Raw genomic sequence first — 27,528 nt, 5'->3', positions numbered from 1 at the left:
CCCTCTCTCCCTCTCTCTCTCTCTCTCTCTCTCTCACACACACGCCACCGCTCGTCGTCTGCTAGCTGCAGAGTAAACCCAGTAACCTCATTTTCCTAACAATGTAATCAACACCACATTACAGGCGGATTTCACATGGCATGGGGGGGGGGGGGGGCGTCCTCGCCATATCGGCCCAGACTTCGCCCCTCGTGCCGTTGGGACGCAGTTCACGCTGACCTCCGGGAGCACGGGTTCGAGCAGCAGGGCGGCCGGGAGGACAGAGGCTAGGCTACCATGCTACTAGCGCACGTCGGCCGGGGCTAACTCTCAGTAGTCCGTTCTGCTGTAATATAAGCCCCAATAGCGGAACAGTCCTCAGGTCAGGGGAGGAGAGGGAGGTGTGTGTGTGTGTGTGTGTGTGTGTGTGTGTGTGTGTGTGTGTGTGTGTGTGTGTGTGTGTGTGTGTGTGTGTGTGGTGGTGGGGGTTGAGCCGTTTCTCCACAGCTGGTACACACATGGTCCTGCGCGGAGGTTCTCATTCGCTAGTCAGACACTGATGGACTTGTCGGAGCTGAGGAGTGGGTGAATGCGTCTGTGTGTGTGAGTGTGTGTGTGTGTGAGTGTGTGTGTGTGTGTGTGTGAGTGTGTGACAGTGATATAATAGTTTATTCCCCACAGTACCTCCCTGCTAGGCCAATGATGGCTGGTCCATCTAGTCCAGCTTGATGGACAGTAGTAAAAACACAAGTGACGCACGGACTGAGAGTTCTGCTGATGGAGGACTACGCTCACATGCTCACACACACACACACACACACACACACACACACACACACACACACACATCAACGTCTGGACTCTCCCCAACAGCTATGTCATGTGAATACCTCAGCCAAATCCTAGGGCTGTAGTGTATTTTGTGTGTATGTGTGTGCATGTGTGTGCATGTGTGTGCATGTGTGTGTGTGTGTGTGTCCGGGCCAATGCAAGGTGAACCTCAGATCACACGGCCAGAGAGTGAGGTTATCGCGGGCAGACTCATCCTCTCGGCTGACGCACACCTTCTTCTTTGGCGAGCGCGGGAGGTTTCGTCCCGGGGTCGTACAGTTTCCAGCCCCCAGATCGGGCGCGGCTAAGCACTTCACCACACACTCTAACCCGTATTATGTACATGTGACACAAATATGCACGATTTATTATTTATTTATTTTTAGGAGCCAAAAGTCTGGACCAGACCGGGCCTGCTGTCGGAGAGCTGGGAGCAGAACGCCTGGACTGAGATAGAAAGGGGGGGGGGGGGGGTGTAGATATATCTGAGATGGAGGCGGAGCTAGTTGACTGTTCCATCCTGGCCTGCTGATGGCCGTCTGGTATCGCAGACAACCAACCCTCTCTCTACCTCCCTGTCCTCCTCCTCCCCTTTCCATCTCTCTCTCTCTCTCTCTCTCTCTCTCTCTCTGAGCATATTATCGCCGTCTTTTGTTCTTTCGCAGCTGGTAAATACACGGTTGAGGATGAGCTATCATTGGATCTGCTTATCATGGGTCCCAAATAGGGGGTGGATGTGTGTTGCTGAGTTCTCTGTTTGGCTAAGCTAAGCTAAGCTATTGGGCTAACATGCAGGGACCTGGTGCGAGGGGGTGGGCCGACGGACTCGGTCCAGATGTTGAGGGATACAGTCGGTCTGTGTGCTTTGTTTTTTGCTGATACGCAATGTGGATGAATTTGAGAGGGTGTGGAGTCTGGGATGGGTGATCTGTACTGATGGGGCGGACATGTTTGTTTGTAATCGTGCTGATTTGTGTGTACCAGATACTACTGTGTGTGTGTGTGTGTGGGGGGGGGGGGGTCTCTCTCTCTCTCAACCACCCTGTCCTCTCTTCCTCACCTTTCCATCTCTGTCTCTACCTCTCTCTCTCCTTCCTCTCCTCTCTCCCTCTCGACCCCCCGTCTTCTTTTCTTCACCTTCCAATCTCTCTCTCTCCTTCCTCTCCTCTGTGCCTTACTTTATTATTATTATTATTATTATTTTATACGTGCCTATGTCTATGTGCTCTTATTTTGTACTTACAGTATGTGTTGTGTGTTGATGCCAATGTCTGTGTTTTTGTTTCTAGCCTTTTTTACTGTGATTGTTATTGTATTTTTACTGCCTGCTTCGACTTGTACAGCACTCTGGTCAATGTGAATGTCTTTAGAAATAAATTTGATTTGACTATCTTCCTCCGTCTCATTTACTGTTCTCTCTCTCTCTCTCTCTCTGTCTCTCCCTCTCTCTCCCTCTCTCTCTCCCTCCCTCTCCCTCTCTCTCTCTCCCTCTCTCCCTCTCTCTCTCTCTCTCTCTCTCAGGTTTCCATCTCTCTGCCCATCTGTGGGAGCAGTAGAAAGGAGGTTAGGAACTTCCAAGAAACCCAGACTTCCCCTGCCTGCTGATTAATGACAGGGAGCTGGGCGTCCACGTTGGCTCACTTCAGTCTACATATCACACACACACACACACACACACACACTTTCAAACACATACCTACAATTCAGTTACTAACACACACACACTCGCAAACTTGTGTATCCCAATCTCTCTCACACACACACACACACACCCACACACACACACACACACACACACACACACACCCACACACTTATGGGAATATAGCGTCACACAGGCCTCCAGGTCTGAACCATGGAAGAGTGTGGACATCCACCGTGCAGCCAGCTGCACTTAGCGCACGTCACACACACATGAAACCATGTGTCAAACCATCACACGCATACCTAGACCAGGCAGAAGTCATCGAGCCCTGAGCCACCGTGCCAAGTCAACTGAGCTACAGAGGCCAGGAGAAAAACTGGCAATAAGAGAATGTGCTCTTGCCTTAAAGAAAAATAATAAAATAATGAAAATGTGGTCACAGGAGAAGAAACCGTGGCTCAGCTGGAGACAGGGTTTCATCCTCTCCGTCACTGACGCACTGGCTGTCCTCCACTAGTCGTGAGTGAGCAGGGAGTGGGGGGTACGTAGGGCAGGGAGGGGGGGGTACATGGAGGGCAGGCTATGGCTGGTCTGAAACCACCCTGAAGTCAAATGTGAGCGCAGAGGTTAGTCTGTTGGCCAGGCAGAAGGGAAGGCTTACAGATAAAACCTTTCACCTTCAGAAGAGCAGAGTACACATGCTGGCCACTTTTGTTTCACCCTTTTGTAGCAATGAAGAGCCACCCACACCCGGTTGCCCATTTATCAACTTTGCCTCAAGGTGGATGAGTTTCGTGTATGAACGTGAAATGAATTGATTTGATAGGAAGCGATTATCTCTCATGCGTTTACAGTAGTAATGGCGTATACTGTTGCGCGTGGCTCTGTGCACCGTCCCAGTTTCCATCTCCTGCCACCAGGACTGGGGCGCGTTCCCCGCTCCGCGTCACATGAATCTGACCCGGTGACCCCCAGCACCTCTGCGTGTGCCCGGCGTGCACGTCAACACAGGTGGAGGTGTTTGGGAGTGATTGGTGAAAGAACTTCCAGCACGGTTCTCCACAGCTGCTTCTAATCATCATCAACTCATCAGCCCACAAGAACCAGGCTGAGGCCTTGTTTACACGTAGCCGGGGATATGGGAAAACGGTGATATTTATCTGCGTTTGTACCTGTCGTTTACACGTAAACAGAGGTTTTAACCCACTGAAAACGAATGTTTTAAAAACTCCGGTTGTGGAGATTTAGGAAAACTCAAGTTTTTTCGTTTGCATGTAAACAGAGGAAGACGAAGATTTACGTCATGTATGCGACAGAAAATGCATTGCGTCAGGTGTGCGACCTTTGTTTACAGTGCGTTTGCTCCTCTGACGTGCTCTAATAATCATGGATGCTAAAGCGACGTTCGTTTTATGTTAGTGCAAAGTCTGTTGGTGTGTTTGCATTTGCAAATACAACTGCTTTATTATGATAACGTGTCTTCGTGCTAGTTACACTGCCCCCTACAGGCGTGGAGTGCTCTCGGTGGCGTATTTATGCGGGTGGCAGCATATTTATGCGGGTTCGTGTGCACAATTATATTTTTTTAAACGGAGAGGGGGAAATATACGTTTATGTAAATACCCGTGTATGTGTAAACAAAGCCTATATCTTCACTAGATCTACTCATAGTATTGTAGGGAAGAATTTTTACAGCTCACTTATCTGGCCCCCGGGTGATTACTGTTTTTTTGCTTCCCTCTGGAATATGTAGAGAGTGGGTCGTATGCCCACCTCCCTTGTTCTCTGTAAAGCACATTGTGTTGCCTCTGGGTATGAAATGCGCTATACAAATAAAGCTTTGATTGATTGATTGATTGATTGTGACCAGGTGAAGAGCGGTTGCTTGCCTGCTAACTGCGTCCTAAGAAACCCAGCTGTAGAATCAAGATCTTGCACTTAGTAGTTTCAGAGCAGTCGAGTAGATTCAGAGCAGTTGAACACACACACCCAAAAAGTGGGGTTAGTCTGAAAAGCCCAAAAGCCCACTGCACTGCCATTCAGCAACTGTAGCCTACTGGCGACACGCCATGGAAAGTATTTACCCACACATACTCTGGCTGAGCTCTTCCTGCCGAGGCAGTTGAATGAAAACCTGATTTGAGCTGTGCAACGTGCATCATGGGTAGAGGTGGCCTTTCTAGTTTATAGGGCCAATATAATGAATATACGACGGTCTTTCCACAAGAGCAGCTTTTCATATTCATTAGACATTTTTTATTTTCCCCTATTAGCGCCTGTAGCACCCAGGCAGGCAGCATGGGGGCCGATCCCGGCGACGGATCCCTCCGGAAGACAAACAAAGCAGCTCCCGCCAGAGAGTTGGAGAAGAGCGTTGCCCCAGTAGAAGTCATCAGTCAGAACCGTCAACAACCACCATTGATGGAATGAGTTTGGTACAACAAGATGAAAGGCAGACATTCCCACAGCTGGCAGAATCGACCCGAGCCAAGATCTTGCATGAACGAGGCAAGAGTGAACGCATTGATCTTCTCTTTGATGTGACTCAAAGACTCGACGCGAGGTGCAGACTTGGGGATCCAGTTCAACGGTATTGTTTCCAGCCCCAACATCCAGCAGCAGAGGAAACTGCTCTGCAGCGCTGCCAGCGAAGCCGGTCTGATCAAGTTCCTGGTTGAAGGCAGAGAAACTACAAGACAAGACCCTATAGGTCACCTGTGAGGAAGCCTGCTTCAAAATGAGCAAGAACCAGTGGGAGCAGGAGGTAACATAGCTCACATCCTCTCAGGAAGAAGCTGACACCCGCACGGTATTGCATGCTCTCCATGCAGCAGTCTGGCTACAAGGCGGAAATCATCGCGGCTGACGACACGGATGTTCTTGGTGCTTGAGCCAGGACATCCCGCTGTCAATCTACCAAAAAATCAACAAACTATACCAGTCACTCTGCGATTGTGCTGCTAGCTGGCGCCTTGAATGTCATGCGTGCGTTCACCCGCTGCGGCACTGTCGCGCCAGCGCATTTACAAGATGCAGGAAAGCGGCCTATCCTCAAACAGTTGAAGTCACCTCAAATAGTGTGGCGGCTTCGTGGCGTCTCGGCTTGTTGAATGACCGCTACTGGTTTCCACCTTCCTTCTCCCTGCTGGAAACAGATGGGTGTCCCAGCATGCAACGTTGACAGGGGCCTAGCCGACCTGTTGTCATGCTGTTGCCTCTCTCCTTGCTCGCACTTCTTCCTGAGGGGTTATGCGGGGTCGTAGCTTCAGCGCCGTCGCGGGTAGGACAGAGTGCAGTCTGCAGATAAGGAGTTGGGATGGAGATTTGAGGCCGTGAACCGGTGTGTTCCTGTATTGCAGCAGGCTGAGGTACGGGTCTCTCTTGTCTTGTCTCTCTCTGGTCTTTGTGAAGAGGCCCTTTGCAGTTTGGACAGTCTTTTCAGCCAGACCGTTGCTCTGGGATAATGTGGGCTGGAAGTGACGTGCTTGAAACCCCATGACCCCGCAAACTGTTTTTACTCTCAGGAGTTGTAGCAAAGCCCGTTGTCGCTCACAACCTCCTTTGGTATGCCGTGCCTCGCGAACACCGCTTTCGTCTCGTGGATGACAACAGCTGTGGTGATGTCGGGCAGGCGTTCAATCTCAAAAGAGTGAGGTAGTCACATATAACAAGGTAGTTATCGGTGTTCCAAGAAAATAGATCTGTGGCTACTGTCTGCCATGGGTTCTCTGGGATTGCTTGTGCTCTCATGGGCTCCTTTGCGTTGTGTTTGGCGTATGTCACACTTCCCTACTGTTTCTTCTATCCGCCTATTCATGCCTGGCTAAAACATGATGTCTCTTCGCTCCATGTTTGCTTTTCTCTACCCCGAAATATCCTGTGTGTATGCGCTTGTATCATAAAGAAATGAAATCAGGCATTTAAATTCCTTTAGGGAAGGAAGAACTTCCAGCTTTAACTTGGACTGAATGTCATTCCAGGACTTTGGGGCTGCATAAGTAAACGCTGTCCTGCCAAATCCTGTACTAGTCCGTGGAAAGATGGAGGCAACAACAAAAAGATGCAGACATCTTGTTTGAGGGCGTACAGTCGCTCATCCTGGGATCTGGCTGCCTTGAGATTTCTTACTTAGCTTACAGTAAGAAATGATTCTTAGTAAAATGCTATATTATCATCAGGGCAGCATGTTTAATGTACAGTAAATAAAATACAAAGTGAATACTCGAGTCTCACAGGCATGTGATCAGATTATAGCCAATAGCCATGCAGCTGACACTTGAGAGAATATCATCTGACTCTCAAAAGTATAAAGTATCACCAGTAGCTACTATAAGGCAGATTTGGCGATATCCGTCCAGGTGCACAGTCGTGCAGGCCGTTCTTTTTCGGCACAATACCGGTTTGACCCTTGACCTTTGGGTTGACAACACCCGTGTCATGCTTGTATGACACTATCCTTTGAACTGGACAGAGGCAGCATATTCTCTCTTGAATTTGATCCTCACAACACAAAGATAGCGTGGCTCTCTCCTCCATCTTTATAGAGCACAGTCTCCCTCTCCTTCAAGCCTCCCGCTCCGATGTTTTTAAACAATCTTCATGACGATCAGCTGCTTGGACAACAGAGGCCAGACTGTTCTCTGAGCTTCAGCCAAGTCACCTTAACATATTATTTTCCGTCCTGTGTGACGTATTTAGTCGGTACAACAGATGTTTCCAGCCAGAGGCAACAGTCCCTGGACAACAAAAACATAAAACCTAGAACCTTCTGTCCTTTAACTAGGATTCTCCACCCAGTGGTTTGGGAACCGGAGTCAGTAAAGAACATTTTATGTCGGCCTCTCTCGTCACTCCATCTTCCACCTCCCCCCCCCCCGTCCACCCTCAGCCCCCCCATCCATCCACCCCCCCCCCCCCCCCCCCTGTCCATCACCCGCCCCTCCCCTCTGTCTAAAACAAACAATCTTACAAATAAATACTGCATGAACAGCATGGGGTCTGGCAGGGGGAATGCTGTGTGTGTGTGTGTGTGTGTGTGTGTGTGTGTGTGTGTGTGTGTGTGTGTGACAGCGTTATGTCGTTGCACAACCCTGAGAGGGACCTGGGGAACAGTGGGGTGTGAATCAGACCTGTTAAAACTATGTTAGCTCCTTCGGCCTCAGACACACACACACACACACTGACAGGCCGTTATGTAACCTATTCTTTGCTTGCAAAACTTCTCTCACGGAGAGTCAAGACTCCTGGCAGCAGAGCTCCGGTATTAATGACTACTGACAGGAACTGTACCTGAAGCCAGGTTCCCAGACATCTGATTGAGCCTGGCCTCGGACTAAGGAACCTTTTCACTTGCAGTAGTTTTCCTTGACAAGTCCTATGGCCCGTCATACGCTGTGTCTGGGAAACCGGCCCCATGGGGCCCTAACGTGGCCCCATCTTCAACAAGACTGCTTAGGAAAGGGCTTAAAATAATCTTAATAATACTAGCGAAGCCATCGCCCCGGGGAGACTCTGTGCACGACGCTTGCCGGCTGAAGGAAACCGGCCCACATCCCGGCCACCTCGTCTCCCGGCGTTGGCGAGCCTGCCCTGTTGTGGGTGGTTTATGTCTGCGTGTACTCAGCTGAGAGAGAGGGAGACCTCTTCTTCGTCGGCTGCTGGTCTGAAGGACAGAAGTGTCTCGGTGAGGAGCAGGTCTGAGTCAGGGAACTGATTGGGGGAGGTGCGATTTAAAAAGCACCGGTTGACGAGGCAAGAGTTAACCGGTCGAATCTCTACACCCACAGCCCTCCTCTGGAACCCGACCACGGTACACCGTCAGCAGGCATCCGAGGGGAGGTGCACTCCACCCCCCCACACACACACACACTTCTACTCGTTATCTATTCTAGCCACAATCTAGCCTGTTTGATATGAAAGCTTGCAGAAGCCAGGATGTAGGGGCCCAGAGACTCAAGACAGTAGAACCTCCAGTCTCAGCCTCCTGATTGGTTAGCTGTGAGATGGTTACATGCATGTGGTAGCAATTTGGGGGTTGGTATCCCCCCCCCCCCCTTCCACCCTTCTTCTGCACTGAGTCTAACTGTACCCCCCATCTGGCCTGCCCCCTCGTAAATATGATGTGTGTGTTTGTGTGTTAATGTGTATTTTTGTATGTATGTAAAGCTGCCATGTGTGCTCTAGCTGGCTCTGCATCACCCCTGGGCCAATATAAACCTGCTCTAACTGACTAATAAAGACCTCTCTACCCTCACTGCTCTCTCCCTGTCTCTCCATCCTCACTGCTCTCTCCCTGTCTCTCTACCCTCACTGCTCTCTCCCTGTCTCTCCATCCTCACTGCTCTCTCCCTGTCTCTCTACCTCTACTACTCTCTCCCTGTCTCTCTACCCTCACTGCTCTCTCCCCGTCTCTCTACCTCTACTACTCTCTCCCTGTCTCTCTTCCCTCACTGCTCTCTCCCTGTCTCTCTACCTCTACTACTCTCTCCCTGTCTCTCCATCCTCACTGCTCTCTCCCTGTCTCTCCATCCTCACTGCTCTCTCCCTGTCTCTCTACCCTCACTGCTCTCTCCCTGTCTCTCTACCTCTACTACTCTCTCCCTGTCTCTCCATCCTCACTGCTCTCTCCCTGTCTCTCCATCCTCACTACTCTCTCCCTGTCTCTCATCCTCACTACTCTCTCCCTGTCTCTCCATCCTCACGACTCTCTCCCTGTCTCTCCACCCTCACTGCTCTCTCCCTGTCTCTCTACCCTCACTACTCTCTCCCTGTCTCTCTACCCTCACTGCTCTCTCCCTGTCTCTCCATCCTCACTACTCTCTCCCTCTCTCTACCCTCACTGCTCTCTCCGTCTCTCCATCCTCACTACTCTCTCCCTCTCTCTACCCTCACTGCTCTCTCCCTGTCTCTCTACCCTCACGACTCTCTCTACCTCTACTACTCTCTCCATCTCTCTACCTCTACTACTCTCTCCATCTCTCTACCTCTACTACTCTCTCCCTGTCTCTCTAACTCTACTACTCTCTCCATCTGTCTCTCTACCTCTACTACTCTCTCCGTCTCTACCTCTACTACTCTCTCCTGTCTGTCTCTCTACCTCTACTACTCTCTCCCCCGTCTCTCTAACTCTACTACTCTCTCCATCTGTCTCTACCTCTACTACTCTCTCCATCTCTCTCTACCTCTACTACTCTCTCCATCTCTACTACTCTCTCCATCTGTCTCTCTACCTCTACTACTCTCTCCATCTCTCTCCACCTCTACTACTCTCCATCTCTCTCTACCTCTACTACTCTCTCCCGTCTGTCTCTCTACCTCTACTACTCTCCATCTCTCTCTACCTCTACTACTCTCTCCATCTCTCTCTACCTCTACTACTCTCTCCATCTCTCTCTACCTCTACTACTCTCCATCTCTCTCTACCTCTACTACTCTCCATCTCTCTCTACCTCTACTACTCTCTCCATCCGTCTCTCTATCCTCACTACTCTCTCCTGTCTGTCTCTCTATCTCTACTACTCTCTCCCATCTGTCTCTCTCTACCCTCACTGCTCTCTCCGTCTCTCTACCTCTACTACTCTCTCCCTGTCTCTACCTCTACTACTCTCTCCCTGTCTCTACCTCTACTACTCTCTCCCTGTCTCTCTACCCTCACTGCTCTCTCCCTGTCTCTACCTCTACTACTCTCTCCCATCTGTCTCTCTAACTCTACTACTCCATCTCTCTCTACCCTCACTACTCTCTCTCCCCTGGTCTCTCTCTCACAGAGCTTGCAACGGTGACTATTAGTTCAAAACAAAACAGGACATACAAATATCCAAGACATAAGAGGAAGAGAAAGAGAGAGAGAGAGAAAGAGAGAGAGAGAGAAAGAGGAAAGAGAGAGGAAAAGCTGGTCAAGACAGCGAAGGGTTAATTTTTTGGATTTTATTAAAATAAGGTGTGGAGTTTACCATCGGAAGTTACCATCACAAACATGATTGTTTCTAATAAAAAAAAGTAAACAAAACAGAAATAAAGCTTAAGAGCCTAGTTACAGGAGTTTTTTTTTTCTTTTTGGGGGGTTTTTGCAGTCTGGTGAAAGAAAATCTATTAATTCACAACAAGAGTGAGAAACAAAACAAAAAAACTTGTTCACATGTTGTAAAAATACATTTCCCAATTTGAACATTACACACAGTCCGTTTAAAACATTCAATCATTCATTCCTTGTTAGATGGTTAGATGTCAGTGCCAAAGGGAAAACTAGAAAGTAATAAATTGACAGAACTCACTGTGCACAAAGAAGGGACAGAACGTCGAGCGGTTCTGGAGACGGTTCTACATTCTGAGGGTGGAACGCGAGGGAACGAAGAGGGAGAAGGAGAGAGAGAGACTGCAGGAGGATATGTGTGCATTTGAACCCTGAGAGAGAAAAGTGACCAGTTCTGTCCATAATTTTCCGCTCTTTGACAGACCACACCAGTCGGCAGCGCAACCCCCGCCCCACCCACCCGAGTCTGAGGAGGCCATGAATGACCCTTTCAGACCCGGAGGAGGGGGGGGGAGGGGGGACATTCTCACACCCCACAGTGAAATATCAGGTGGGCCTTTCTATAGCTCTGAGGTGAATCTGTGTCAGGCTACACACACACAGACTGGGATTCGACACTGCAGTTCAAGTGCTGGGTCTTGTCTTGTACGTTTGGATTCGCGTGGCTATATTGCACCGACATGACTGCGGAAAAAAAGCAAATATCAAACTCAACTGCGTGTGTATCCAAACGTGACTTCTCGGCAGAGTTGGGTCGTATCCTGAGGAGCCCAGCTGTTGTGACTGGGGGGTGTGAGTGGCTGGGAGGGGGTGAGGGCGGGGCGAAACCCAGCTCCCTATCTTACTCTGTGTGGCTCCCTTCCTACCAGAACTGGGTCAAAACAGATGAAATCCCTGCAGGTATTTGAGGTGCGTTTCATTTAACGTCGTCTTCGCGCTACGGGGACAGCTGTTGGTTTCGCTGCTGGGTCAAAGAAACTAAGCGCACCTCAAGTATCTGAGAGTGTTTGGAGACGGTAACGTTATTGGACCCAGGTCTGTGACCTACCGACCTACCGACCCCACATACTGTGGTCAACTGTGTTAAGGCAGTGAGTGTTTCCATGGCAACTCTCTACAGCTAGTTTACATGGGGGGAAGAGCGCTGGGTAAAAGCGGCTACGCTACGGCAAGGCGGACAGGACAAAAAACACAGTCAAAGTAAAAGGGGTGGGGAAAAGGGGGATTTTTTTTTATCCTCTGAAATGTTTCAGTACAACATGTAGAACGCGAGAGCAGTGATCCAGACCGAATGAGAAGAGGACAGAACAAACAACCAATGGTTTTTCATACGAACACACAGTGCACTGTTGAACTGAAGGAAAAAAAATATAAGACAAAAAAACAAGAAAACCCCACAAAAAAAAGTCTGTCATCATCATTATTATCATCATCATCATCATCATCATCATCATCATCACCGGCAAATTTAAGATCACTAGTATGCGCATCATCCAAACTAGAGGGAGGGGGGGTGTTTTAAAAAATATATACTCATCACATGACAGGCGAGTCTGAGATCTCTGGACGCTCTGTGTCCTTTATAGACTCTGGGGAGAAAAACTGTACATCACTGGGAACTGACCACAAAATGGCAACTCGGGGTGGGGGGGGGGTAGAGCACTGGGATAGGGGGAACAAGATGACACGATAATATTTGAGCCGATGGCGTCCTACCCGCCCCCCCACCCCCAAAAAATGACCTCACATGCACGAGAGCGAGTAGCATGACCGTGGAGGAAAAACAGCCTCTATGTCTACCGGTCTATAGATACAAAACTACCAGCTCAGGCCCACCGAGCCTTTCCCCTTCCTCCTCTCTGCCTTCGTACATCTGTCGGTCGGAGGCTGGAGCTCATCAGATCCGACGAGAGCCTGAAGAAGTCAACGGCCCACGGGAAAGCGTTGTGCTCATGTTTTTAAACAGACAAATAATGATATATTTCACTTTCAAAAGGCGTCGAGAGAAAGAGAAAAGTCTACTGGTTGAGAAGCCTGAGGTTCGACGGTGGACTACTGAAACACTACAAAGATGTTGTCAATTCTTCCGTTTACGGGATATTCGTTTTTTTAGTCGTCGTTGCTACAACTTTCCCAACCCTTCCGGTCGGGAATAGCAAAGAAGTCTCTAGAAAATCTGTACAAAAAAGAAAAGGGTTTGAACGTACATTCAATATCTGTTACTGAGGTACTAGAAAGGTATTCCCTTGACAACGGCGCGGTGGTTAGTAGGGACTACTCCTTTGGAAAGACAACAGTTTGTCAACGTGAGGGGAGGGGGGGGGGGGGGGGGGAGGCAACCCTACACCGTTTACTCTCGGAAACGTGAGGAAAGACACAGTCCCTATGTTCTTAAAGGGAATGCTGCATGAATCCCTTCCTCTTAAAGGGATGCCTGAATCCACTCCACTATACTGTCCCCCTCGCTTTTAAAGGGGTTGGTGACTCCACACTGGTGGGTGAAGAAGACCTGGGGTGAACAGGGAGGGGACAGAGTTGGGGGGGACAGGGAGGGGACAGAGTTGGGGGGGACAGGGGGGGGACAGAGTTGGGGTGAACAGGGAGGGGACAGAGTTGGGGGGGACAGGGAGGGGACAGAGTTGGGGGGGACAGGGGGGGGACAGAGTTGGGGTGAACAGGGAGGGGACAGAGTTGGGGGGGACAGGGAGGGGACAGAGTTGGGGGGGACAGGGGGGGGACAGAGTTGGGGTGAACAGGGAGGGGACAGAGTTGGGGTGAACAGGGAGGGGGACAGAGTTGGGGGGGACAGGGAGGGGACAGAGTTGGGGTGAACAGGGGGGGGACAGAGTTGGGGTGAACAGGGAGGGACAGAGTTGGGGGGGACAGGGAGGGACAGAGTTGGGGTGAACGGGGAGGGGAGGAGGGGTGAACGGGGAGGGGAGGAGGGGTGAACGGGGAGGGGACAGAGTTGGGGTGGACAGGGAGGGGACAGAGTTGAGGGGACAGAGTTGGGGTGGACAGGGAGGGGACAGAGTTGAGGGGACAGAGTTGGGGGGGACAGGGAGGGGACAGAGTTGGGGTGAACGGGGAGGGGACAGAGTTGGGGGGGACAGGGAGGGGACAGAGTTGGGGTGAACGGGGAGGGGACAGAGTTGGGGGGGACAGGGAGGGGACAGAGTTGGGGGGGACAGGGGGGAGACAGAGTTGGGGGGGACAGGGAGGGGACAGAGTTGGGGTGAACGGGGAGGGGACAGAGTTGGGGGGGACAGGGAGGGACAGAGTTGGGGTGAACAGGGAGGGGACAGAGTTGGGGTGAACAGGGAGGGGACAGAGTTGGGGTGAACAGGGGGGGAGGCGGGGTGACACGGAGGGTTACGGTGGAAGGGAGCGGGTGAAAAGGGGGAGATCTGTGAGAAGACGCCAGAAATCCATCCCCCATCCTCGTTCTCTTTGGAAGCCGCGGTGCTCGATGCGTGGCGTGGCTCGTCACGTCAAGCTGGCTGCTGTGTGGGGTCTGTGGGACCCGCGTTACGGATGGAGATGTCAACGCTGTTGCGTTCCGTGTCTCTGGGGGATCCCAGATAGACCCCCAGGCCTCCCAGCTGTCTGACAGACTCCCTCTGGGTACACTAGCCACAGACAAGAGGCAGATGGCTCCCCCTGCTGGCCAGATCCCTGCACTGCACACTGCTGCATTACACCGACTGCTGGGTTCAAGAGCTAAATTCTGCTGCTCTGAGTAGTGAGTGTGTGTGTGTGTTTGTAGTTCTGAGTAGTGAGTGTGTGTGTGTTTGTAGTTCTGAGTAGTGAGTGTGTGTGTGTGTTTGTAGTTCTGAGTAGTGAGTGTGTGTGTGTTTGTAGTTCTGAGTAGTGAGTGTGTGTGTGTGTTTGTAGTTCTGAGTAGTGAGTGTGTGTGTGTGTTTGTAGTTCGGCGTAGTGAGTGTTTGTGTGTGTGTTTGTAGTTCTGAGGAGTGAGTGTGTGGGTGTGTTTGTAGTTCTGAGTAGTGAGTGTGTGTGGGTGTTGTAGTTCATGCTCATGTTACGTGCCTCCGAGGGGGGAGTAAATGAAACGCACGTCTGAATCCACATGAGCCTGATATGGAACTGTTGTCACATGTGGACCTTAGGAGGGGGGAGGGGCGGGGTGGAGGGGGGAGGGGAGGGGCGGGGTGGTGTCAGAGAGAGAACCAGGGTTCTTAGTAAAAACAGGATCTGAGTAAAAACAGGGTCTGAGTTACGGCCCTGCCAGACGAATGGAACTCCGAGCGTCTTCGGGGGCCGGGGGCCACGGGGCCGAGGCTCAGCCAGACACGGGGGAGTGGGGGGGAGCTGAGCTGGGAGGGAACCACACGCCCCGTGGCTCCCACCTCCACACTGACGTCAGTATGGATACCTAGGAGCGACCAGACTCCACCAGACCAGACTTTGGCAGACAGACGGGGGGGGGAGAGAGAGAACTGGGAGGCGAGCCAACGAGAGACAGATGTCAGCTTGCGACGCGGAGGTGCTAGCACGAAAACCTCCGTGGCTCGCGCTCGCTATTCGTCTGCCCGTGACTTACTGCCCCTGCGGTTCGGTCCGTTCCTCCGGGACACGCGCCCGTCGCTGGGACCGGGGGTCGAAAGCAAGAAGGGGTGAAGGGAGAGAGAAAGAGCAGTAACATCAGGCAGTATAAATGTACAGAGGCGTCCACCTCCCTGTCTGCCTCGATCACGGCAGCAGAGACGACGCGCGGCCTCGCTTCACAAACGCTATTCAAAACAAAACAAAACGAATGATATTAAAGCGATAACAAAACACCTAGAGAACCAGGACAGATCAACGGCCAAAAAAAAAAAGAAACGGATGGTTTTTCCCCCTCAAAACAAATAAATTGAAACTAAAGAACCCCCCCGCCCCCCCCCCCCCCCCCCCAAAAAAAAAAAAAAAAAACAAAACAACAACCTCCAATTATTGAATCCTTGAGAAGAGAGTTATTGCTGATGGCGCTGGGTGTTTCGGGTGAGGGGTGATGAGAGTCCTGGGGGGGGTCGATGGAGGGGGGCGGGGGTCCGGAGGGTCGAGGGTGCTGCGGACGGTTCTGTCACTCCTGGGCTGGGTACTGTGTTCTGAGGAATTGGGGACGAAGTGATCTGGATCGAACCCGGATCGAGTCCGAATCGAGCTGAATCAAACCAGTAGCCCAGTGCATCAATCTGCCTGATGGAGAGGAAGTTGATGAGGGGGGGGGGGCAGGAGGGCTGGTTTCCAGGGGTGACGGAATGTGCCAGGGGGGGCGGGGCGGGGCTATTGGTCGGAGGGGATGTCTCTGTCGGACTCAGCCTTGGAGGGTTGCCCTGGCGACGGTGCGTGGGGGGGGTGGGACACGGGCGCGATGCCGTGAGCCAGGGAGGCCGAGACCAAGCCCTCCACCCCTGCTCCCGCCCCCGGGAGACCCCCTGCCGCCACGCTGATCAGACTCGCAGGAAACCTGGGAGAGAGAGGCAGAGGATAAAGTGACAATGACACTGAGCCAGAGGGAGGGAGAGAGAGGGAGAGGGTGAGGACGTGCAGGAGGAATAAACATCGTCTTTGATTCCAGCCCTCGTCGAGCTCAGGCTGGACAGGAGCGGCCGGACCCCTCACCTCTGTCTGACCCCTCACCTCTGACCTGTGACCCTCACCTCTGTCCTGTGACCCCTCACCTGTAGTTGGCGGCCCCGTTGAGCTCAGGGTGGACAGTAGCGGCCTCCATACTGGGCCACTGAGAGGCAGCCATCAGGTACTCCTTATTCACACAGTTCTTCAGACTGTCTGGGATGCGACCTGCGTAGGGGACAGATGGGGACAGATGGGGACAGATGGGGACAGATGGGGACAGATGGGGACAGTAGAACGGAGACTCCAGCAGCTTTGAATCGTGAGGAAATACCACTTAAAAGATCATGGAGGTCTGTGTTTGTGTGGTGTGTGTGTGGTGTGTGTGTGGTGTGTGTGTGTGTGTGTGTGTGTGTGTGTGTGTGTGTGTGTGTGTGTGTGTTAAGGGGAGAGGTGGATGTTCAGTCTTTTCCATGAATAACTTGGATCAAATTCTTCCCGCCACAGTTTGATAACGAGCCCAAAATATTTGTACACGTCTCAGAATCCGATTTAGTTCTTTATAACGATCAAATATATCTTTAACGTCGTGTTTCACGCCAATACCGTCGCTTCAGGAAAGCATCTCGCTCGTTGTCAGTAAGCCCCTCCCCACTGCTGTACACGCACGCACACACACACACACACACACACACACAGACACGCACGCACGCCATTTTTCACAGTCACCATTCATATCTATACGATCAATGTGATTATGCCTAAATTGCTTCGAAGAGCACAAATCGCTGACAATGTTCCTTTAATTTCCCTCTCAGAGAAAGTTTCAGATTGAACTTTAAAAATGTACAACGTTTTCTAGAGGGTCCGATGTCCACTCACCACCGTCTCCCAAAACCCTGTGGGAAACGTCTGTTAAGGGCCGGGGTGTGTGTGTGTGTGTGTGTGTGTGTGTGTGTGTGTGTGTGTGTGTGTGTTACCTGTGATGGCACGGCGAACCTCCCTGGCTGCCTCCTCTCTGGCCTCGATGGAGGCCTGCTCACTGTACCAGGATGTGTGAGGGGTACAGATCAGGTTAGGGGCGTCCTTCAGAGGGCCTGACGAAAAACTACAACACATACAAGAGAGAGGGAGGGAGGGAGGGGGGGTTATAGCGAGCGGTTAAGATAGGAGCGAGAGAGAGAGCGGGAGAGAGAGAGAGAGAGAAGGAGTGTGTGTGTGTGTGTGTGTTCACACCCACCTGAAGGGCTCGGTCTCGTGGACGTCCAATGCGGCCCCTCGTATCCGCCCCTCTTTCAAGGCCTGGGCGAGGGCCTTCTCATCCACCAGACCTCCTCTCGACGTGTTCACCAGGAACGCCCCCTGACGCATCTACACACACACACACACACACACACACACACACACACGCGCACACACACACACACACACACACAGAAACACAGAACAGACACGGAGATAAGACGTGCGTGCGTGTGAGAGAGAGAGTACCCCGGTTTCGCGACACGGAAAAACGAGAGTGCGCGCCGGCGCCCTCTACCTGTTTGATGGTGAAGTCGTTGATGAGGTGGTGGTTGTGTTCGTTCAGGCTGCAGTGAAGGGAGACGCAGTCGGAGTGGACGAGCAGGTCCTGCAGGGTGGCCATGCGCTGCAGGCCAAGCGAGCGCTCCACGCCGTCGGGCAGGTACGGGTCGTAGAAGATCACGCCGAAGCCGAAGGCTTTGGCTCGCAGCGCCACCGCCTGGCCCACTCGGCCTGAAGGGGGTAAACGGGGGGGGGCGGGGGGGGTTAGGAACTGGACTCACATCTGGCTGAACGATCCTAGGAAGCCGACGACTACACCGGTCGGGTAATAAATCGGCCGCGGCGACAGAACCGAGCTCCGGGGGGAAGGCCGGAATCCGCCGCTGCCCCAAATATCGATGGCTATCGTCGTCGATGTGCCCCCGGGCGTTCCCCTCGTCCTACCCTCCCCCTCCTCCTCCTCACCCAGGCCGATGATGCCCAGCGTCTCTCCTCGTCCTACCCTCTCAACCCTCCCCCCCACCCCCCTCCTCCTCCTCACCCAGGCCGATGATCCCCAGCGTCTCTCCTCGGATGCGGGCGGCGCCGCCGGCCACCTCCCTGATCTGCTCCACGCTGGAGGCGCGCGTCCCCTCGCGTAGCGCCTGGTGCATCCAGGTGACCCGCCGGTACAGGTTGAGGATCAGACACAGGGAGGTGTCGGCCGTCTCCTCCACAGATGTGGCCGGCACGTTGCACACGGCGATGCCTGGCGGGCGGGAGGGGGGGGGGGGGGGGGGCGGAGTGACGATGAGACGGTGATGTGAGTTAAGAGCTGAACGCCAGAATCTTTCGAAGCTGGGTGTGGGAGCTCGTCATCGGACGGACAACCCTAAGAAGCGCACGCGTGTGTGTGTGTGTGTGTGTGTGTGTACGGGCGGCCCGTCTTACCCAGCTCCGCGGCGGCTTTGATGTCGACGTTGTCGTAGCCGCTGCCGATGCGCACGATGACGCGGAGGCCTTTGAACTTGTCCAAGTCGTCTCTGGACAGGGTGATGGTGTGGTAGAGCAGCGCCCCCACCGCCTCGTTCAGCACCTGGGTCCAGGGACAGGGTCAACGAGGGAACGTTAGTCACAGGGGGGTGGGGGGGTGAGCGGAGAGGGGAGGGTATACTGTGCAACTCTCAGAGGAACGAAGGTCGTTATACTATAGGAATAAAGAGCTTCTGTATGAAGGGCCGGGAGCAGCAGACAGATCGCGCTAGAATAGGCTAGTCTGAGGAAGCTAACGCCTCTGGCGTGTGTGAGATATCTTTATGAAACTGCAAACGGCAACTGTGGCCATAGCTTCCAGGAAAAAAACATCTCCACTGATCTGAGTGTGTGTGTGTGTGTGTGTGTGAACTGTAGGGCCGCCCCCTGAAAGACGACAAGTCGAATCATCAGTCGGAGACCCTTAAGTCGGTTTGAACAGGCGAATCTGATTCGACTTCAAACGTAGTCGGGGTCAGCCCTAGTGTGTGTGTGTGTGTGTATCCTACCTTCTCGTGGATCTCCTGGGTGGACTGGGCGTCGCAGAAGGCCACGGTGGCCACGTCCTTGAGGATGGGCATCTCCACGGTGCAGTCCCGCCCGTCCAGCAGGGCCACCAGGGGGCGAGGGTGCATCGGCCCGTTCAGGATCGGGGGGCGGATGCCTGGGGGGGAGGAGGGGGGAGGGGACTGGTTAGACATGTATGTTGTGGTGTGTAAAGTCTGTGTCGGGGGTGGGGGTTGGTCACAGCAGCCAGTGGAAGTCACAAGTCACGTTTAAAGATAAGTAAGCACCTCCGTTTCGGTGGGCTGAGAGCGCCCGCGCGGCATCAGAGTTGGAATAATTAGAACATTTGAGTGCATGAGCTGTGTTGCTCTGCACTGACCTCATAGTAGGTTGCGATCTTATAGTGTGTGTGTGTGTGTGTGTGTGTGTGTGTGTGTGTGCCCGCGAGAGAGCTCTTGAGAGATGTGTTAGTGCGTTAACACAGGTGATCACGCTGGCTGTATGTTGTAGACCTGTGTGAGACTGTCAGGTAAGACAGAGCTGGTTGAAGCTACAGTGGTGCCGTGATAAAAGAACAGCAACAAACACATTCTGCCCCCGGGGGCTCGTAGGGTCACCCTGGTTCTGTCCCTGGTTCTGTCCCTGGTTCTGTCCCTGGTTCTGTCCCTGGTTCTGACCCTGGTTCTGACCCTGGTTCTGACCCTGGTTCTGACCCTGGTTCTGACCCGTCTCTCTGGACTCAAAACAAACACAATCTCCCAGAGGCCTGCGTCGTGATTCACCTGCCTGGTTCCGTCTGGACTACGGCTTTATGAGTTACCCACTCCTGTGTGTGTGTGTGTGTGTGTGTGTGTGTGTGTGTGTGTGTGTGTGTGTGTGTGTGTGTGTGTGTGTGTGCCATTTGCCCATGTTAGGCATGTGATGAAATATGACGAAACGCATCGTCGAGTTGTTAAAATTTGCAAACCCAGGCTACCTCTCAATTCCTTTTACTTTTACTTTAACTGTTTATTTGGGCGGAACAGTGCACATTGATAAGACACCTCAAGCATGAGTCCATGATTAAAAGCATAAAAGTGCTGGATTTAGCACAGGGCTAATTTCCATCTGTAGTCCCCACAAATACACACACAAGTACACACAGGTTAATACACACATAAACACCCACATAAATACACAGAGGTCAACACACATATAAATACACACAAATACACACTCCTGTTTGCGCCCAAGCGTCCCCTGGCTAACTATTCAACCAACACAGTCCTTCCCACTAGTTAGCGAGCACAGTAACTCGCTCAACTACATTTTTCATCCATTCATTAGCGAGGTAATCTGAGAAAGAAAAGTCACGTCTCGTTTCCTGACCGGTTCGCGCGTCCGACCGTGCTGACATCACACCTGCGTGCGCTCACGTGGCACGTCTGGGAGGTAAGAACGCATTCCCCGAGTCGTCTGCCGGTCAATATTCAATAGTCGACGTCTAAAATCTTTCCATGTAAAGGACTGCTATCATTAAAGGAAGTCTAGTGTCACAATTCTCTGAAATGATAATGTCCCTTGCGTGTCTACAGGTGTCCTTAGTGACAGGAAATGAAGAGCAGGCCATGCTGCTTGGTGCTACGCTTTGTCCTCTTCCTAAAGCAAACATGGGTGGTCTGATTTTGGGGTCCTGGGGAATTTGCTTTCCTAAAAGGCATCCCAGGGGAAACACACACAACCTGCCTTGACCTTTACCTACAGTCACACGCCGCTAAGCCGCCGCACACTCCACTAAAGCAAGCAACGAGAAAACTACAACTCCCACGAGCCTCTCCGCTCAGAGGGGCGGGGGCAGGTGAGGCAGGGGTAGTGTGGTGGGGGTAGTTGTGGCTGTATCCCCTCAGAGGGGCGGGGGCAGGCGAGGCAGGGGTAGTGTGGTGGGGGTAGTGTGGGGTAGACGAGGCAGGGGTAGTGTGGTGGGGCGGGGGCAGGCGAGGCAGGGGTAGTGTGGTGGGGCGGGGGCAGGCGAGGCAGGGGTAGTGGGGTGGGGGTAGTGTGGTGGGGGTAGTGTGGTGGGGGTAGTGTGGTGGGGGTAGTGTGGTGGGGGTAGTGTGGTGGGGGTAGTTGTGGCTGTAGCTCGATATGCAGCAGTCAAAGCATCAGAGCAGAGCTTATGGCCCAGACAGCGCTCGCTACGCACCGACACGACCCCCACATGCAATACAACAATATCCAAGATGCTGACGGTGGAGGGTACAGTAGAAGGGTGGAGGGGTACAGTAGAAGAGTGGAGGGTACAGTAGAAGAGTGGAGGGTACAGTAGAAGGGTGGAGGGGTACAGTAGAAGGGTGGAGGGTACAGTAGAAGGGTGGAGGGGTACAGTAGAAGGGTAGAAGGGTGGAGGGTACAGTAGAAGGGTGGAGGGTACAGTAGAAGGGTGGAGGGTACAGTAGAAGGGTAGAAGGGTGGAGGGGTACAGTAGAAGGGTGGAGGGTACAGTAGAAGGGTGGAGGGGTACAGTAGAAGGGTGGAGGGGTACAGTAGTTGGTATCGGGGGACAGGGGTGGAGGCGTGTGATGGCGGGGGGAGGAGAGGTCAAGGTTACAGGATGTGGGAGGAGTAGCTGGGAGCTCACGCAGCCGTGACCCAAATTCCCTCGTTGGGAGACGGGACCGCCACGCCCGGCTGAATCTCAGCACACGGAGAAGCTCTGAACCAGGTGTGTCCGTGTCTCTATAGGAGGAAGCATCCTCAGATCCAACATGCTTTTTTCCCCCCTTAAGCTCCCTTCAGTTCTCCGACGCCGCGAGTTGCTCTGGCGGAGCCATAGAGCGGCGTGATATGACGCGGTTTTCACAGAGATTCCTCTCGATTTTCAGAGCGATATAGAGACGTTTAAAAATCGGATGAGCATCTTACATATTGCAGCTTTAAGACCGATCTCACACCGGCTCGTAGACTGGCTGGCTTTCACCCTCACGCTCTCTCACACGCACGGCACTGTAACACACACCGGATCGGAGCCTTTCTTCACGACACACACGCGCAGACCCTCGCGCGCACACACACACGCGCGCTGCTTCCCACCCTGCATGACAGGTGTGTATGTCTAGGGTGAAGGGGGGGGGGGTCACTCTCACTAGAACATTCACTTGGACGTAGCGAAGGACAGGACGCATGCAGAGACAGACACACACACGGGCGCGCGAACGCACGCCATCTGTGTTGTAGGGAGAAGGTGGGGGGGAGAGAGAGAGGGACAGGGCTGGAAGTAGGGGGGTGGAAGACAAATATTTGTGAACACTTCCTGTGACGTCGGAGCATTTCTCAATCTCGGCGCACGCACGCTCGCTCGTGCACACGAGGGTGCCATAACGTCATCAATCTGCTAGCCCGCTAAAATACTTGAGCATATTCCATAATCTTACTCATAGAAATCCAAATAAGATTCATATAGCTTGACAAAGCCACATTTGAAGAATGCACACACACACACACACACACGCTCACACGCACACACAAATGCAGTCATTTGAGTAGAGGACGCTGGCGTACTCAAGGCCTACAGAACACAAGCATGGCCGCGCACAATGCAATTCATTCAGCGCTTCATTCATTCTCCCTCCCTCCCTCCTTCTCCCTCCCTCCTCCTCCTCCTTTCTCTGTTCTCTGCCTCGGCCGCTCGGAGGACTGAGAGAGAGTGAGAGGGAGAGAGAAAGAGAGCGAGGGAGTGGTAAGGGAGAGGTGAGGGGGGAGGGGCAGGGTTTGGTGATAATTCAGCAGTGGTAGCTACTCCACCCAGCCTCGGCCAGACACACACACACACACACACAGACACACACACACACACACACGTATACACGGTTACTCAATTCCTATAAGGACACATAAGCTCGGAGCAGAAAGGAAACTGCAGTCCACTCGGCAGCAGTGCACCACACCCAAACCCCGTATCGCCCCACACTGCTTCACAAACACCGTTCAAACACACACACATATGCAAACCGGGCCTAACCTTGCATTATGAAGTCTGCCAGCCTGTCTTCCTCTCTCTCACTCTCGCGCCTCGCTCTCTCCCTCTATCGCTTTTATTTTCTCTCTCTCTCTCTCTCTCTGTGTCAGACTGTTCTTGGCTGGCTGGTTCCCAGCTGTCATCCACACCCAGCCCCTCCCCCACAACCAGCCTCCAATCACAGGCGGCTCCATTGAGGGCCGGCCAACCAGCACTAACCTCATTAGCATAGCGGGGGCTGACGCTGGGGGCGGTTGGGCTGTTGTTGTTTTTTAAAGAGACAGCTGGCCTGTTTCCCTGTAGCCACGGCCACGACCCTTCACCCCGTCCTCTCCCTCACTCCCTCTCCTCTCCAGGGACTCTCGCAAGATCAGACCGTTCCCTCCATCTTAGCTTCATCACAACTCAACTAACTCAACTGACTCACAGATGGAAAGAATTCTCCGTATAATTATTTTAAACGGGACTTTCTGTGCAAATGGAAATGGGAGTTGGGTCTTCTCTGCCATGTGTATTTCCAGAAGTCAAAAACAAGACATTTTCAGCGCGCCGAAGCCTTATCATGTCATGCTGTAATGGTCCTCTAGTCTATGTAGCCTCGACCAACAGCCCTCCGTACATCCCCTTCAGGGGCCGGTACCTTGGCATCCTCTCTCACAGATACCCCCCGCACTCCCCCAGACAGGAAGGGGAAGTCAGATAAGGCATTGTGCTCCGCTCACTAACCGTCCCTTTCCCTAACCCTGAGTCACCTAGTTCCCCCGCACACCAACAACCGTCACTAATCACGTAGTGATGTACCCATGAAATAATAACACTTATACAGCTGATTTTTTTCTTTTTGTTTTAAATATGGCAGTCCAATACAGTCAAAACCTTAATGAAGTAGAAATAATGCTGCAGACTACATAAATATTGCAATGTATATGCAATTAAATAATTTCTGATCAAAGCGACGTGTGTTATAATACAATTACAATAATAAAATATGAATAATAACAACAACAACACAGTGATACTTGTCCAGATAGAATATTTTCATGTATCGTGAAAACGTCAACTCTATTTTACAGTGTGTGTGTGTGTGTGTGTGATTTTACAGTGTGTGTGTGTGTGTGTACTGTACATAAAGACATGCCTCCTTACCCTCACAGATGCGGTCCAGTCTCTGCCGCTTGACTTTGTGTTTGTCCATCAGAGCCATAGACTGGCGGTCCAACCCAGGACAGAGTAGAAACGAACCAAACAGAACAGAACCCCTTCAGAAGCACACCAGGATCTACCAGCCCAGTCAATTACACCTGCAAACACAAACACACGTTAGCTCCATTTAACATGCCATTTAACAATGGGGTGTGTACCATACCATACCATTTTATTTATAGAGCACATTTAAAAACAACAAAGTTGACCAAAGTGCTGTACAAGACAAACAACAATAACACACAAAGAACACATAGTAAAACATACGCAGTATGTCACATGAACAAGGACAAGTCTCTTAGGCCATGTCAGGAAAACGCCAAAGAATATGAGTGAGTTTTTAGGCGTGATTTAAACACCTAGTGTGTACTAGTGCACTTCATACTGTTCATATTAGTGCACTTCATACTGGCAAAGCAGGCTAGTAAGCATGCTAGGATCTAACATTATCCATTCTATACGTTAGTGAGGACTCACCAGAAAGACAATCCTGTCAGTCTCTGAGTTTTAAGATGACAAGATGGACCTGTAAACACAAGAGACCAGTCAGAGAGAGAGAGACCAGTCAGAGAGAGAGAGACCAGTCAGAGAGACAGATAGAGACCAGTCAGAGAGACAGACAGAGACCAGTCAGAGAGACAGAGACCAGTCAGAGAGACAGAGACCAGTCAGAGGAGAGACAGAGACCAGTCAGAGAGACAGACAGAGACCAGTCAGAGAGACAGAGACCAGTCAGAGAGACAGACAGAGACCAGTCAGAGAGACAGACAGAGACCAGTCAGAGAGCCAGACAGAGACCAGTCAGAGGAGAGACCAGTCAGGGGAGAGACCAGTCAGAGAGACAGTCACTTAGCAAGTCTAGCTCACTAACCCTAACCCACTACAGAATGGTTTCAACATCCACCACAGTCCTTCTACAGGCTAAACACACAAACACACATCAATACTCTGGATATAATTCAGATATAGTCATATAGTCAGTAAAGTGAACTAGATACCTACCTATCATTACAATCCATTCATTAACGTTGCCTGGCTCGTAAATAGCTAGTGTAACTTTAGCTAGCTAATAACTTTACAATGAGCAACGTTTCCCTTTCAAACTTTAAAGTAAAATCGAAACAGATATATATAATGTATAAAACATGTGTAATTATAAGCTAAGCTTCTTCAAATCCAGCTAGTATAAGTTAGTATGCCTAGCTAACTAGCTTAGCTACGTTACCGTTACAACAAGTTAGCGTTAGCCATGCTAACCATAACCAGCTAGCTAGCTCCACACCGGTGAGCGGTAGCGTTAGCTTAGCAGTTAGCATGCGGCTAACTAGCCACCATTATGCTAACAGGCCGTATAAACACTATTTTGATCTGTTCCTAAGGGAGATAGCCAACCGTCTCGAACAAATAAACGATTATTAAACCGAGTTAAATCACAGGGGAATCCTATCGAGCTCGTTTCTCACGTTAGGGGGGGAAATAGTTGGTTTTTAAAAAACACTATGCGTCAGTTTCCTAGCCTAGCTTAGCTTAGCATGCTGCGTGGGAGCAGACAGGTTTCCTAGCCTAGCTTAGCTTAGCATGCTGCGTGGGAGCAGACAGGTTTCATAGCCTAGCTTAGCCTAGCTTAGCTTAGCATGCTGCGTGGGAGCAGACAGGTTTCCTAGACTAGCTTAGCTTAGCCTAGCTTAGCTTAGCTTAGCATGCTGCGTGGGAGAGGCAGGCAGCCCGTTGCGTCCTATTCGCTATCAGCGAGTGGCGCTACTATGTGAATATCTGAATTATCTGAGATCCTGTAGTAGAAAGGGAACCGTGGATCAGTCCTTACGCACGGGTTACGCATGCATTAATGCTACTTTGGCGTCCAAATCATGCACAAAGTAGGGAGGAGTATTTACCCCGAGTTTGGTGTTTTCGTGTGGAGCCAGTGTGCGTGTGTCGGTGGTCTTCCCTCTCTCTCTCTCCCTCTCTCTCTCCATGGATCTGAACCAGAGGAAGTGGCAGGTTCACGGGGGGTCAGGCCTGGGGAGAGGACCAGAGGGCTGGAGCATGACAGAGCAGCGCCCTCACCTTCCAGGGCGGAATGACAGGGTGCTGCTCTACCACAGATGAAAGTGTGACATTATATATGTCTCTCAAATACCTGACTAGTCATGTGAAATAGTGATTATAGTTTGATCAGTCAGCTGGCATGTCTAGTCTACTAGATGTATTGTTGTCACAGCTTTGTATGCATTGTTTCTCATGTGTCCTGGATACATAATCCAAGGAAAAACATGTCCTTTTTGATTTGAATTCTCAGTTGGCGTCAACCACCAGATGTCACCATAGCCCATAAGTGCTCAATGTTCTAGAAATCCTTAGACCTATAATTTAATGTACTGTATGATTCATTTACAAAGTACAACCTGTGACAATCATTTGAATAAAGAGACAGAATACATTGTTTTCTTGAAAAATTATTCTCTAATAAACTTTATTTGTACACAAATTGTGTAAGGGGAAGTTTTCCCATGTTGAAAACATACAGGAATAAAAATGATCTTGTGAAAGGCCTCCAGTCCTCTGCACCTGTCGCTACTGGCTTCTTCACACACACTCTCACACACACACACAATAATGGTTGACACATGTAACCACTGTACAGTACATTATCACATTGTACCCTATTAGGATCCAACTGCAGCATTGATTCAGTACATATTAAAAAAATCTATTACAGTGCAGGTTGATGGTTGCCCATTCATTAGTAACTGAATTATAACTACGGAGAGCCAGAGGAAATGAAAAACCAGTGAAGTTCAATAACTCATTCAACAATCTCAGCTTAAAGGTGGGATAGGCGATTTGGCTCAGAAGCACTTATTTTTTTGCATTTCTTTGCATTTCTCTTTACATCCCGACAGCAATCGATAAATAAAATGCTGACACAAATTTAAAAAAAATCTGTGGAAGTCGCAGGACTGTATAAGTCTGTCCAATCGTTTCACGGTTGAAATGATTGGATGACCCACCTGCCCGTCATCCTACCTACCTGTGTGGGCGGGAGCACTCAGCCTGTGCACTCATTGCACATGACCAGTCTTCCACAAGGCTGGGCAGGTAGGCAGACAAATAGCTAAAGCTAGCAAACTAGTTGCACAAGAATGGCAGAGAAAGAGCAACCATTTTCCATTTCCACCTACACCTACAGCAGCTTGCGCTGATAAACAAAGCAAACAAAGCCAA

The 27,528-nt window shown here is 51.3% G+C and overlaps 1 protein-coding gene across 1 annotated transcript; it reads right to left on the bottom strand.

The window, feature by feature from the left end:
- Positions 1-15,418: 15,418 nt before the first annotated feature.
- Positions 15,419-26,258, bottom strand: ctbp1l (C-terminal binding protein 1-like). Its single transcript, XM_084459452.1, has 11 exons — positions 26,199-26,258; positions 24,781-24,829; positions 24,247-24,401; positions 19,109-19,263; positions 18,519-18,663; positions 18,130-18,336; positions 17,605-17,819; positions 17,305-17,435; positions 17,045-17,172; positions 16,172-16,292; positions 15,419-15,957 (listed from the first exon to the last, which is right to left on the bottom strand). Exons 3-11 carry the CDS (start codon positions 24,302-24,304, stop codon positions 15,774-15,776), a joined length of 1,344 nt encoding a protein of 447 aa, XP_084315578.1. The 5' UTR covers positions 24,305-24,401; positions 24,781-24,829; positions 26,199-26,258; the 3' UTR covers positions 15,419-15,773.
- Between the last annotated feature and the right edge of the window lie 1,270 nt (positions 26,259-27,528).

The sequence above is a fragment of the Borostomias antarcticus genome (genome assembly GCF_949987555.1).
Source record: "Borostomias antarcticus genome assembly, chromosome: 28".
Classification (NCBI taxonomy): Eukaryota; Metazoa; Chordata; class Actinopteri; order Stomiiformes; family Stomiidae; genus Borostomias; species Borostomias antarcticus.
The sequence above is the reverse complement of the archived record's forward strand: the minus strand, read 5'-3'. Positions and strand labels throughout refer to the sequence as shown.